General features: G+C 39.7%; 1 protein-coding gene across 8 annotated transcripts in view; it reads left to right on the top strand.

The window, feature by feature from the left end:
• LOC125463570 (E3 ubiquitin-protein ligase rnf213-alpha-like) overlaps positions 1-13,012 on the top strand; it is a 205,762-nt gene that overhangs the window by 88,167 nt on the left and 104,583 nt on the right. For all 8 annotated transcript variants that reach the window (XM_048554962.2, XM_048554967.2, XM_048554969.2 and 5 more), the window contains 5 exons: positions 2,792-2,951; positions 4,306-4,523; positions 6,608-6,745; positions 8,991-9,155; positions 10,191-11,376. In XM_048554962.2, the coding sequence (XP_048410919.2) occupies positions 2,792-2,951; positions 4,306-4,523; positions 6,608-6,745; positions 8,991-9,155; positions 10,191-11,376 (1,867 nt within the window). The remainder of the gene's footprint in view (positions 1-2,791; positions 2,952-4,305; positions 4,524-6,607; positions 6,746-8,990; positions 9,156-10,190; positions 11,377-13,012) is intronic.

Raw genomic sequence — 13,012 nt, 5'->3', positions numbered from 1 at the left:
ATTGCAAGTTTGGAATGTGCCATCAAAGGAGCTGTGGTGAATTGCTGCGCAGCATCTTGTATATGGTATGCATGTAAGGACATAAGAGATTCCTCACTTCCCCTTTCTGCCCTTTCTCCATAGCTCTCAATTTCCCTACTGATCAGTAATCTCTCTATCTCAGTCTTAAATTTACACAAGGACTCTACCCTGACAGCTCTTTGTGGTAAGGAGCTCCAAAGATTCACAACCCTATGAGAGATTGATGAAGCAAGTGGTGGATGTGATCTATATGGACTTAAGTAAGGCATTCGACAAGATTCCTCATGTAAGGCTGATTAGCAAGGTTAGATCACGTTCAATAAAGAGAGAACTTTGGATACGAAACTGGCTCGAAGGTAGAAGACAGAGGGAGGTGGTGGAGGGGTGCTTTTCAGACTGGAGGCCTGTGACCAACAGTGTGCCACAAGGATCCGTGCTGAGCCCACTGCTTTTTGTCATTTACCTAAATGATTTGCATTTGAACAAAGGAGGTATGGATAGTAGGTTTGCAGATGATACTAAAATTGGAGGTGTTGTGGACAGAGAAGAAGGTTACCTCCAGAGTACAATAGAACCTTGATCAAATGGACGAATGGGCTGAGAAGCAGCAGATGGAGTTTAACATAGATAAATGTGAGGTGTCGCATATTGGAATGGCAGATCAGGGCAGGACTTATACGCCTAATGGTAAGGTCCTGTAGAGTGTCGCTGAACTAAGACACCTTGGAGTGCACATTCATTGTCCCTTGAAAGTGGAGTCGCAGGTGGTTAGGGTAGTGAAGAAGGTGTTTGGTGTGCTTGCCTTTATTGGTCAGTGCATTGAGTATAGGAGTTGCTAGGTTGTACAGGACATTGATTAGGTTACTTTTGGAATACTGTGCACAATTCTGATCTCCCTGTTTTAAGAAGGATGTTGTGAAACTTGAAACAGTTCAGAAAATATTTGCAAGGATGTTGCCAGGGTTGGAGAGTTTGAGCTATATGGAGAGGCTGAATAGCCTTGAGCTTTTTTTCCCTGGAATGTCAGCGGCTGAGCGGTGACCTTATCAAGGTTTCTAAAATCATGAGGGGCATGGAGAGGGTGAATAGCCACAGCCTTTTCCCTGGTTTTGGGGAGTCCAAAATCAGAGGGCATAGGTTTAAGGTGAGAGGAGAAAGATATAAAAGAGACCTACGGGGTGGTTTTTTCATGCAGAGGGTGATGCGTGTATGGAATCAGCTGCAAGAGGAAGTGGTGGAGCCTGGTACAATGACAGCATTTAAGAGGCATCTGGATGAGTATATGAATAGGAAGGGTTTAGAGGGATGTGTTGCAAATACTGGCAAATGGGACTAGATTTATTTAGGATATCTGGTCAGCATCGAAAAGTTGGATCGAAGGGTCTGCCCAGTGCATCTCTATGGCTCTCTGACTCCTGATCTCAGTTTTAAATTCGGAACCTTTAATTTTAAGACGATGTCCTCTGGCCGTAGACTTTCCCACAAGCATGACTATTAACTCTGTAAAGCCACTGAAGAATTTACCACTGTTTGTCGGTAGTTGAGGGTGTGATTATTTAAGATGTTGGGTATGGTGCTCATTAAGCGGATTGCTTTGTCTTGGAAGGTGTTAGACGCTTTGAGTATTGTTGGAACTGCCGTTGTCCAGGGAAATAGATAGTATTCCATCGCAATTTTGACTTGGGTCTTTTAGATGTGTACAGGCTTGAAATGTCAATGGAATTTTTTAGATTCTGTCCTATTTGAAGCGGCCATTGCCCGTTGCAAATGTAATTTGCTCATTATCAGCTCAAGAATGAAAGTTTGAATGTGCCTTTCCTTATAGATTCCTCTTCTCTCCTTTTCAAAAGATCTTAACTCCTCATTGGATTATGGTACAATGGATCCAGACTTGAGTGACTAATCCAAGCGGCTGCTGCAGACAGCACTTTGGCTTGATGATGTTAATTACCTGACAAATCAAAAAGATTAAAGCCTGCATCTCAAACGAAAATTGAATAAATGCACATTTACAGCAATTATTTAGAAGCCAATTTTCTCAGCTGCTGAACTTAATGGGATGTGGTTGCATTATAACTAAACTTGAATCCATAATTTCCTAATATCCACTGAAGCAAACTTATGACAGTCATTACGCAGTAATGTGTCAGCTCGCATACTCCCAAGCCCAAATGAACTGACAGCCATAGCAACAGTATCATCAAATACAAAATTTTCCAAAAAATTGTTACAACAGTATCAACATTATGGTATTTAATTAATAAGAAAGATTTTAAAAGTTGGACTTTGAGATTGTCATAAAACTTCAAATTATCCACTAAGGAGGTGATAACTTGTGGAAGGTATTGGCAGGGAAATTTTATTCAAGCAAAACCTTCTCACAGAAGACTACAGTTGTAGACAAAAGTAAAAAAATAACTAACACAATACATTTTTTTGAGGAAATTGTTGTGCAGCTGAAGACCAAGAGAAATGAAGGTGATGATTATGACTACGTAAAACCTTGCTAAACATACTGACCAACAGCATTTACTTGTCCTAAAAATAGTTGTAATCTCCATATTCATTTTAAATTTTTTTAAAAGTATAAATTATATTTGCTTATCTGTTATTTGTATTGTTTCTTTAAATCCTCATAAACGAAATAGTTTCAATCCTAAAATCTTGCACTAAAATGTAGTTAGTGAAGTTACTTGTCAACAAAGCTTGAAATAGATCATAAAGTTTGATTTTAAAATCAGATGATGCACGATTTGATGTTTTATATTAGACCGATGAATCCTACAAGGACCAAAGGCTGGACTGCATAAATGAGCAGCTAATACAAGCCAAAAATCGTCTTGTTGAAATTACACCGTCTCGCAGGAATTGCTTGGAAGAACTCACTCTAAGGCAGCAATTTGTACATTGGATTAAAGAAGCATTAGAAGGTAAATAAATTAAAAGGTTTTTTTTGCCTTCATGACATGTATATATTGAAAGCTTTCTCTGCACTTCTTTCTCCAGTTTAATTTTTGTCTCCGGTTTTGTTTGAGCTGATTCAGTTTTATGGTGAAGAGGCTGTGGTATTAAGTTAATTGTATTGTTTGTACATAAGAACTGGACATTCCTACATATTGATGTTCTGAGAAGCACAATCGAGTACATATACATATATATATGTATGTAAATGGCCTAAAAATTCTGACTGTGTTGATACTCCATGTCTCAATCTGTGCATGAGGCTTTACCTCAATTGTACTTTCTCCAAGAACAGAAATCGCAACACGATGTAATAAAGCCCAGAAGGTTTCAACAAACTGCTATCAAGGCTATTCTTATCCTGTAACTACAAACAGCCATTTCAACAGTCAATTTTGGATACAAAATTGCCACTTTTTCTGGCTGTACTGCTATTTGCTATTATAATAGAGAGAGAGTATCGGAAGTCAGACAGCCAGGCACAAGGCCCAGACTGTGAACACTTAAGTGGGAGACAACATTCCATACACACATAACCAGCTTGAAGAATGCATACACATTGCTTGAAACTCAGCTGTCAAAGGAACAAACTGATTTGAAAGTCCAAGTTCGAACACAGCAGCAAAAAGATGGGCCATCAATGATAATGGGAACTGCAGATGCTGGAGAATCCAAGATAATAAAGTGTGAAGCTGGATGAACACAGCAGGCCAAGCAGCATCTCAGGAGCACAGGTGCTCCTGAGATGCTGCTTGGCCTGCTGTGTTCATCCAGCTTCACACTTTATTATCTTGGGCCATCAATGATGTGGATTACCCCTTGCTGCCATGTTTTATGACACCATCCCACTTTTCGGGACCGAAGCAGTCAAGTACGTGCGTCTAGAGGGCAGGTGGTTGAGAAGTCTGACAGGATACGGTGACGCAGCTTTTGGCATTTGAGATGGCATGTATTCTCCCACAGATTGTGGAATAAGTCAGCATCTTCTGTGTCCTGCACAAGTTCATCATTGTAGAGTATGAACCCTGATATAACAGATGTTGGGAGTCAGTGACGAATAACACAGCACTTTGCAGGAGCCATTGTTTTGAAAGGGCAATTGTAATGTGTGCTTACGCTGGAAACCTTAGCCCAACGAATTTAAATAGTTGAAAATGTATTCATCAATGGCTTTAAAGTATGAGAACTCTGTTTGAAAGTCATTATTTCAAATATGTTATGAAAATCCTTTAAGCAACTGTCATATATTTTATTCTTCATTTTATTTTTGTAAATATGAAAGTGAGACTTTACTCATTTCTTTGCTTTTTTTTTCCTTTCCAGGCACAAATGAACTCAAAGTGTTTGTTGACCTGGCTTCAATCTCAGCTGGTGAAAATGACCTTGATGTTGATCGAGTTGCTTGCTTTCATGATGCTGTGTTAGGCTACTCATCTTTACTTTTTGAACTAAAGCCAAATGCTGGTTTTGCTGACTTCATGTTTTGTCTGCAGAAGTTATGGAATGCTTTAGACAACGATCCTGATCTTTCTAAGAAGTTGGTAAATCAAATCCTGATCTTCAATAATATTTCTTTATTGTACAGAAGAATTATTAATGTACTAAATTCTGTTGATGCCTGAGCTTTTGTTTGCTGATTAATCTAATTCTATCATCACTTTTTGTATCGGCATTAAGAACCATCCCTGGGCTACAATTAGTTATACATTGGTTCTTTTAGAAATTGCAGTTTCAGGAATACTTTAACCAAAACTTAAAGAGAGCACTTGTGTTGTAGAAAGGGGCAGTCAGAGTCATAGAGATGTACAGCCCAGCACTTAGGCCTTTCGGTCCAACTCGTGCATGCCAACCAGATATCCTATATAAATCTAGTCCCATTTGCCAGCATTTGGCCCATATCCCTCTAAACCCTTCCTATTCATATACCCATCCAGATGCCTTTTAAATTTTGTAATTTTAACAGCCTGCACCACTTCTTCTGGCAGCTCATTTCACACATGCACCACCCTTGGTGTGAAAAAGCTGTCCCATAGGTTTCTTGTAAATCTTTCTCCTCTCATGGTGAACCTATGACTTCTAGTTTTGGACTACTCCACCCCAGGGAAAAGACCTTGTCTATTAACCCTATCCATGGCCTGTCATGATTTTATAAACCTTTATAAGGTCACCCATCAGCCTCTGACACTCCAGCGAAAATAGACCCAGACTGTCCAGCCTCCCCATATAGCTCAAACCCTCCAACCCTAGCAACATTCTTGTAAGTCTTTTCTGAACTGTTTCAAGTTTCACAAGTTCCTTCCTACTGTAAGAAGGCCAGAATTGAACATTAGTATTCCAGAAGTGGCCACACCAATGTCCTGAACAGCAGCAACATGACCTCCCAACTCCTAAACTCAATGCACTGACCAATAAAGGCAAGCATACCAAATGCTTTCTTCGTTATCCTATCTACCTGCAAATTCATTTTCAAGGAACTGCGGACCTGCATTCCACTGTCTCTTTGTTCAGCAGCACTCTCCAGGGCCTTACCATTAAGTGTATAAGTCCTGTCCTGATTTGCCTTTCCAAAATGCAGCACCTCATATTTATCTAAATTAAACTCAATCTGCCACTTCTCAGCCCATTGGTCCATCTGATCAAGATCCCTTTGTACTCTGAGTTAATCTTCTTCACTGTCCACTAGACCTCCGATTATAGTGTCATCTGCAAACCTACTAATCATACCTGCTATGTTCACATCTAAATCATTTAGGTAAATAATAAAAAGCAGTGGACCCAGCACTGATGCTTGTGGCCCAACGCTGATCACAGGCCTCCAGTCTGAAAAGCAACCCTCCACCACCATTCTCTGTCTTCCATCTTTGAGCCGGTTCTGTATCCAATGGCCAGCTCTCCCTGAATTCTATGTGATCTAACATTGTTAACCTGTCTACATGAGGAACCTTGTTGAATGCCTAACTGGTGTCCATATAGATCACTCCTGAATACTTAAAGGCTGGATGACAAAAGATCTGACTATGAGGAAAAGGTGTTGGAACCATTGCATTTACTTTTTGGTTGAGACAACGATGAAGGGACAGAACTTGGTTCTTTGATATTTTTATTGTTGATGAGAATTTAGCTTTGGGTGAGTTATCATATGGCTCACACAATTTGAGTCTTAGCTAACCTGATTAAGGATTTTGAAATTTAAGCAGCGATTTTTTTTCACTAAGTGATTGGCAAAATTAGAGAACAACTTAGCAGAGATAAAAACGCAAAAGTGCTAGAAATACTCAATGGGTAATGCAGCATCAATGTAAATATCCAGAGTTGATGCTCAGGATGAATGACCATTCACCGTATTTCTGGCACTTTCTGTTTTTGTTTCAGATTTGTATATTCTACAGTATTTTGCGTCGGTAATCAGCAGAGATGGTGAAATGAAAACCCGAGATGCATGCTCTAATTTTATTTGATCTGTATTTAAAAAAGAATGCTGATTTATTAGTCTGAATTAAAGCAAGGAAACCGGTGATGGGCTTGAAAGAGTCAGTGAGATAAACCCATAGTATCTTACCCAAAATATTACTTGGTTTGCTAATGAGTTTTGAAAGCAACCCCCTTTTTCTCTTTTCACTTTTAGTGCGATTCAGCCCGGCACTTGGAGTGGCTAAAAACTGTGAAAGAAAGCCATGGGTCTGTGGAGATGTCATCACTTTCACTGGCTTCGGCCATTAACAGCAATGGAGTCTATATCATCAGTTCTCAGGAGAAAAAAAAGGTACAGCATTTATAAAAATGTCCTCAAACATGGTAATGAGGTACAAAATTATTCCCTCTTTAATGGTCTCAACAATATTACACTGCCAGTTTGTTAGAACTTGCAAATGACTTGCTTAGCCTATTCAAATGCATAAGATACTTCGCCTTTCTAGGATAATGTGAGATAAACTAAGAATTTATCAGGTCTGCAAGTGGCAACCTTTGGCTTATTTGCGAGTGTTGTGTGATACAGCGTGAGCAATGATCTAATCTGAATATCACTGTCCCACAGGGTAACTTTGATATGTTCTATTTCTGTGTCAGACCTACAAAGTGAGCAAATTACTCAGGTCCTAATCATGCTACTACCATTCAGTGGGTATATGAGTGGTACTTTCCATGAGCCGATGCTGCCATCAGTTGAAAGGACATTTTGCATATTAACAACTGAGGAAAGTAATCTTAAGAATTTCAGTTCTGCTGCATTGCTAAGAAAGTAGGAACTTGTTCTAGCAATTGTATGATCAAATCAAACGAGATGTTCCTTCAGTTGCTTGTAATAGTCAGCGTCTGACTGCTTGTACAAGCCAAAAAATAGCATCTGCTCACTTGTTGACTATTCCTGAGTACACAAATAGCTTTACTAACGACCAGTTTAAGATTATTAGTCTCGATTGCGAAATAGCACATTTACACATTTACACTTGCTTCAAACACAGGAGGCTGTCCTCTGCAAAGAAAACATACATGTTGAAACTTTGTGTGTTTTTTTGAAATACCTAGGAGCGTGGCAAGTCTATAGTTCTCATTTGCATCCTCCCTGCCAGAGTTGACTGCCAACTAATCATCACCCCTTTCTCCTGTTGTATAAACTGTTCTGATTGTTTGAAATTTGATATTTAAATTTTTGAGAGCAAAATGGAAAGGTTCTGCAACATGTCTGTCAGTTCATTGTAGTGAACCTGATATAAAATTCTGAAGAAATTAGTAGATTGTATAGTTATGGTTTTGCAGCCTTTCCAATAAGTCTGTGTTTGCCTTTTTTTTTCCCTTCGTAGGTATTTTAAAATTTTGTACTCTCTTTGTTGACCTATAAAACAAATACAAGACATTGCAGGAAGCAAGTTGACATTATTACCATGCATCAGGGAGGTTCTTTCTCTTCATGTTGCATTCACATAGTTGTCATGTAGCATTCACATCCCAACATTTGTTCCTGTGCAACATGTATTTCCCACTTTTTGGCTATTGTATCATGGAATCTCTTGCTAGTTAACCTTTGCCCTACAGCATATAACCGTTCTTTCCTTGTTCTTCCTTCCCCCTTCCCTACTACCAGTAATTTAAAAACTTTCGTTTTTCTTCTTCTGATGAAAGATCACCTCATCCTGATGCATTGACTATGTTTCTCTCCATAGCTGTTGTTAGGTTTGAGTATTCAAAACTTTTTTTAATTGTTATTTCCAATTTCCAGCATCTGCAGAATTTTTCTCTTGTTTCCGAATGTTAACCTACATTGCAGTCACCAAAACTGTGATCCTGTTTTTAGAGGCTGTTAGACATTAATGCATAGGCCACATTTCCTCATTCCATTAAATACGTCATTGTAAAGTTTGCCTGATGTAAGATGTTGGTGGATGGAAGTAAGCTAAAGCATAGGTATTTTATTGATTTTAATGCTACTGTTGCTTCAAGTATTCTGCAAAAGCATCTGGAAAGTAATAGCCTTACATTTGGAATACAGTCTGTGCTATGTGTCTAGACTTGAGATAGTCAGCATAAGACAGAAAATGAAGTGTGATAAAATGTCACTTTGAAATGAACAGTGGTTCTAGGATATTAGACTACAACCAGTTCTATACTCTGTATTACTCTCTAGGCATATTCTTTTCCAGGTTTCTACTATTTTTTAATCACTGTTTACTTTGATAATCTCAATCCATCACTAATTGAAGGCCAACAACCATTACAACCAAAAATGTTTTCATTTCCATAACACTCATTTGTTATTTGGATTACAATGTTTGAGATTTTTGAATCTAAACCTTCCCAATATGGATATTTTATACATCTACATGTGGGATGCATCATGCACCAGAAAAGCAAGATAAATAGTTAACTGCTTAAATTCTGTTACATTTTTACTCGGCATGTAATCTCGAGCTTGCTAACTGCACCCTTCTGGCAACATGCTTTTAATAGTTTTTAAAGCAATGGTAAAACTATTTTGAATTGAGTTGGTAATGCCTTACTTTGTTGTGTAGCTTTCATTAGGATCAGCTATTACATTAATTTTGTCAGAAGTACATGATGACAGTGAGGAGTTGCGAAGTTATAATCTTGAAGAATTGAAAGAGCTGCAAAATAAACTCATGCTAATGTCAGGCAAGGGAGACCATGGACGCGAAGAAGTGGACAGATTTGTAGAGGTAAACTGCGTTTTAAAGCATTTGTTATATCTGTGTGGTTTAGCGATTTACCTTTTTAATTTCATGTACACTAAGAACCACAGTTTTGAATGCTGAAGTGTATTCATAAGCAGTCAGCGATGTTCAGTTATATTTGTAATCAGAAGGCTACTTCCAAGTCAGATCAATTAACTTCTGCTAGTATTATGCATTCTCAGATTAATCTTGGAAACTTCTTGGCACCATTTCCATTAAAAATATAATATTGAGCAAGAGCTTAGATCTGTTGTAAGTAATAACTTAAACCTTAATTCTATTGGCAGTATAATATATTGAAAAGTTGGGTTATATCAAACTACTTGTATAACCAGAAGGCAGTTATGGAGATCCATGATGAAGTTTGTATTTGTGATTATTAAATATGTGTTAGTTGGATGGAACATTATCTCCAGTGGCTAACAGAGCCAAACCTTAAAGTTGTGTGATTAGTTTTGCCTTACCTGAGAAACACTGTCGATTACAGTGGCATAATTCCTCCACCACAAAGCCCAATAGCAGCAGTGTGTACTATCTACAAGATGCACTGAAGAAACTCACCAAAGATCCCTGGACAACAACTTCCAAACTCATGACCACCTCCACCTAGAAGGACAAGGGTGGCACGTACATGGGAACACCACCACCTGCAAGTGCACATCCAAACCATTCACCATCCTGACTTGGAATTGTATCACTGTTCCTTCATTGCTACTAGGTCAAAATCCTGGAATTTCCTTCCTAAGGGTATTGTAGGTGAACCTACAGCATGTGCACTGCAGCAGTTTAAGAAGGAGGCTCACCACCTCCTTCACAAGGGCAACTAGAGAAGAGCAACAAGTGCTCGACAGTCCGTGATACCCACATCTCATGTGTGAATGTAAAAATAATTGACTACTATGGCTTGTAAATTATATACAAAGAACAAGTTACAGTTAATTATTGTGATGTGCATAAAAACTGTAATCTTCCTTACCATTGCATCAATTGCAGACTATAAATACATTCTTTTTTATGCAGGTATTTGCCAGTGTTCAGAGGCTTGCAACATCTTTCATCAGCCTATATTTAGCTGGCAACATGTTGTTTAGGAATTGGACAGCTGAAGTACATTGTTCAAGGAAGAATGAGGCTTGCATGATAATTAATTTTAATTTAGACAATGTCAGTGAGATTAAGGCAGATGGAAATGTCACTGAGCAGCTTCCTATTCTCTGCAAAAAGATGGAAGCCTATCTAGAAAAGTGGAAGAAATACATGAATCAACAAAGGTCCCAATATTATTATTTAAACTTCTACACAGCTGAGCAGATTGTTTATCTCTGCACAAAGTTATTTGACCAGAATTGCACTAGTCTACATGCCCTGATGATGTTATCCTTCATTAAACCTGACTGTACTGCTGAAGATGTAAGAATAGCTCTGAAGAAACTTCCTGCAGAAAGTGGGAACACAAGGATTCAGCTGTTGGCTGGTGACAACAGTGATAACGAAACCTTAATGAAGACAAAAGCAGGTATCCAAGATATAGCTGAGGAAAGAGATATGGAGGAAAAATTAGACTTACTGTGGGAACACTATATGAAGAATATGAGCTATTTTCTGTCCAACTCTCTAGATATCAGCACTCTTGGTAAACTTCTTCATATTGTTGCAGACACAAAGCAAACTGTTACAAGAGTTCTTCCACCTGGATTTCAGGAAAGTCGTCCTAACCTTGTTGTTTGTCCACACTCTGAATTGCTTACATCTGCTTTGAGCATTTATATGTACAGCAGCGATCAGCCATTGCCTACTTATGATGAAGTGTTACTTTGCACAGCTGAAACAACATATGAACAGGTGGAACTGTTTATGCGACGATGCCTAACTGGTTGTGAATATTCCAAGATATATGCGCTGCTATATGCAGAGGAACTGACTTATGACATCAGTGTACGGTGTGAAGAATTGTTCAAAAGTCTTGAGTTGGAGAGTCATTCACATTATAAGATGCTCATATTATGCAGTTGTGAGAGGGAGCACTGCTACATCCCATCTGCATTTAGTCAATACAAGGTGCATGTAGTTCCACATGAACCATTGGAGAAAATCCAGATTTACCTGAATGATCACTACAGAATTGCAGTGAATGTTTCATCAGCGGCTTCAGTGTTTAAAGATAGAATGTTTGTCAGGATAATTTCTTCAATGAGAGCTGGAGTCGGTAAGTTGCTACATTATAAATTTATGATTCACATGTTGAAACAATCCTGCTTTAGATTTCGAAGGACTTTTAAGTTAGTTTGGTTAATCTCAAATTCTGGTTCATGTGTATTTCTGACACAGCAATATGTATAATTTGCCCTCCAATCAATGTTGACGCTTTTGCTTAGAAGCTATAATAGTGGGAAATAGACAAATTCCCACTGAATGAATAGATACTTTTCCAAGGCTGCTAATGCTTGAGAGTGGACAAACTATTATTGTAATGATAGCTGTCACATCAAATATTACATCGATTCAACTAAAGGTTGATAATAAAATGTGAGGCTGGATGAACACAGCAGGCCCAGCAGCATCTCAGGAGCACAAAAGCTGACGTTTCGGGCCTAGACCCTTCATCAGAGAGGGGGATGGGATGTGGGTTCTGGAATAAATAGGGAGAGAGGGGGAGGCGGACCGAAGATGGAGAGAAAAGAAGATAGGTGGAGAGGAGAGTATGGGTGGGGAGGTAGGGAGGGGATAGGTCAGTCCAGGGAAGACAGACAGGTCAAGGAGGTGGGATGAGGTTAGTAGGTAGGAGATGGAGCTGCGCCTTGGGGTGGGAGGAAGGGATGGGTGAGAGGAAGAACAGGTTAGTGAGGCAGAAACAGGTTGGACTGTTTTTGGGATGCAGTGGGTGGAGGGGAAGAGCTGGGCTGGTTGTGTGGTGCTGTGGGGGGAGGGGACGAACTGGGCTGGTTTTGGGATGCGGTAGGGGAAGGGGAGATTTTGAAGCTGATGAAGTCCACATTGATGACATTGGGCTGCAGGGTTCCCAAGCGGAACAAAATCTCCCCTTCCTCCACCGCATCCCAAAACCAGCCCAGTTCGTCCCCTCCCCCCACTGCACCACACAACCAGTCCAGCTCTTCCCCTCCACCCACTGCATCCCAAAACCAGTCCAACCTGTCTCTGCCTCCCTAACCTGTTCTTCATCTCACCCATCCCTTGCTCCCACCCCTAGACGCACCTCCATCTCCTACCTACTAACCTCATCCCACCTCCTTGACCTGTCCGTCTTCCCTGGACTGACCTATCCCCTCCCTACCTCCCCACCTATACTCTCCTCTCCACCTATCTTCTTTTCTCTCCATCTTCGGTCCGCCTCCCCCTCTCTCCCTATTTATTCCAGAACCCTCACCCCATCCCCCTCTCTGATGAAGGGTCTAGGCCTGAAATGTCAGCTTTTGTGCTCCTGAGATGCTGCTGGGCCTGCTGTGTTCATCCAGCCTCACATTTTATTATCTTGGATTCTCCAGCATCTGCAGTTCCCATTATCACTCAACTAAAGGTTGACATCAGTTTATTTTGCATGTATGAGAGCTGCAAGTTTTTATTTTTGTGCATTTGTTATTAGTTACATATTTGTGTTCACATAGTCATTTTCAGATAGCCCTTCGGATATAGGTCCCAACCCACTGGCTGTGTTGAACATCCTGTACAAACATAAATTAGGAGCAGAAGTAGATAATTTGGCCCTTTGAGCCTGCTTGTGTTGTGAATCCAACATTCTTACCCACCCGCGATGATCTTTGATTCCCTTGCCTAACAAGAATCTATCTACCTCCTACTTTTATATATATATCAATGACCCCTGT

Source organism: Stegostoma tigrinum, chromosome 22 (genome assembly GCF_030684315.1).
Source record: "Stegostoma tigrinum isolate sSteTig4 chromosome 22, sSteTig4.hap1, whole genome shotgun sequence".
In the NCBI taxonomy this organism is placed as follows: Eukaryota; Metazoa; Chordata; class Chondrichthyes; order Orectolobiformes; family Stegostomatidae; genus Stegostoma; species Stegostoma tigrinum.
This window is presented reverse-complemented; position numbering and strand designations above follow the sequence as displayed.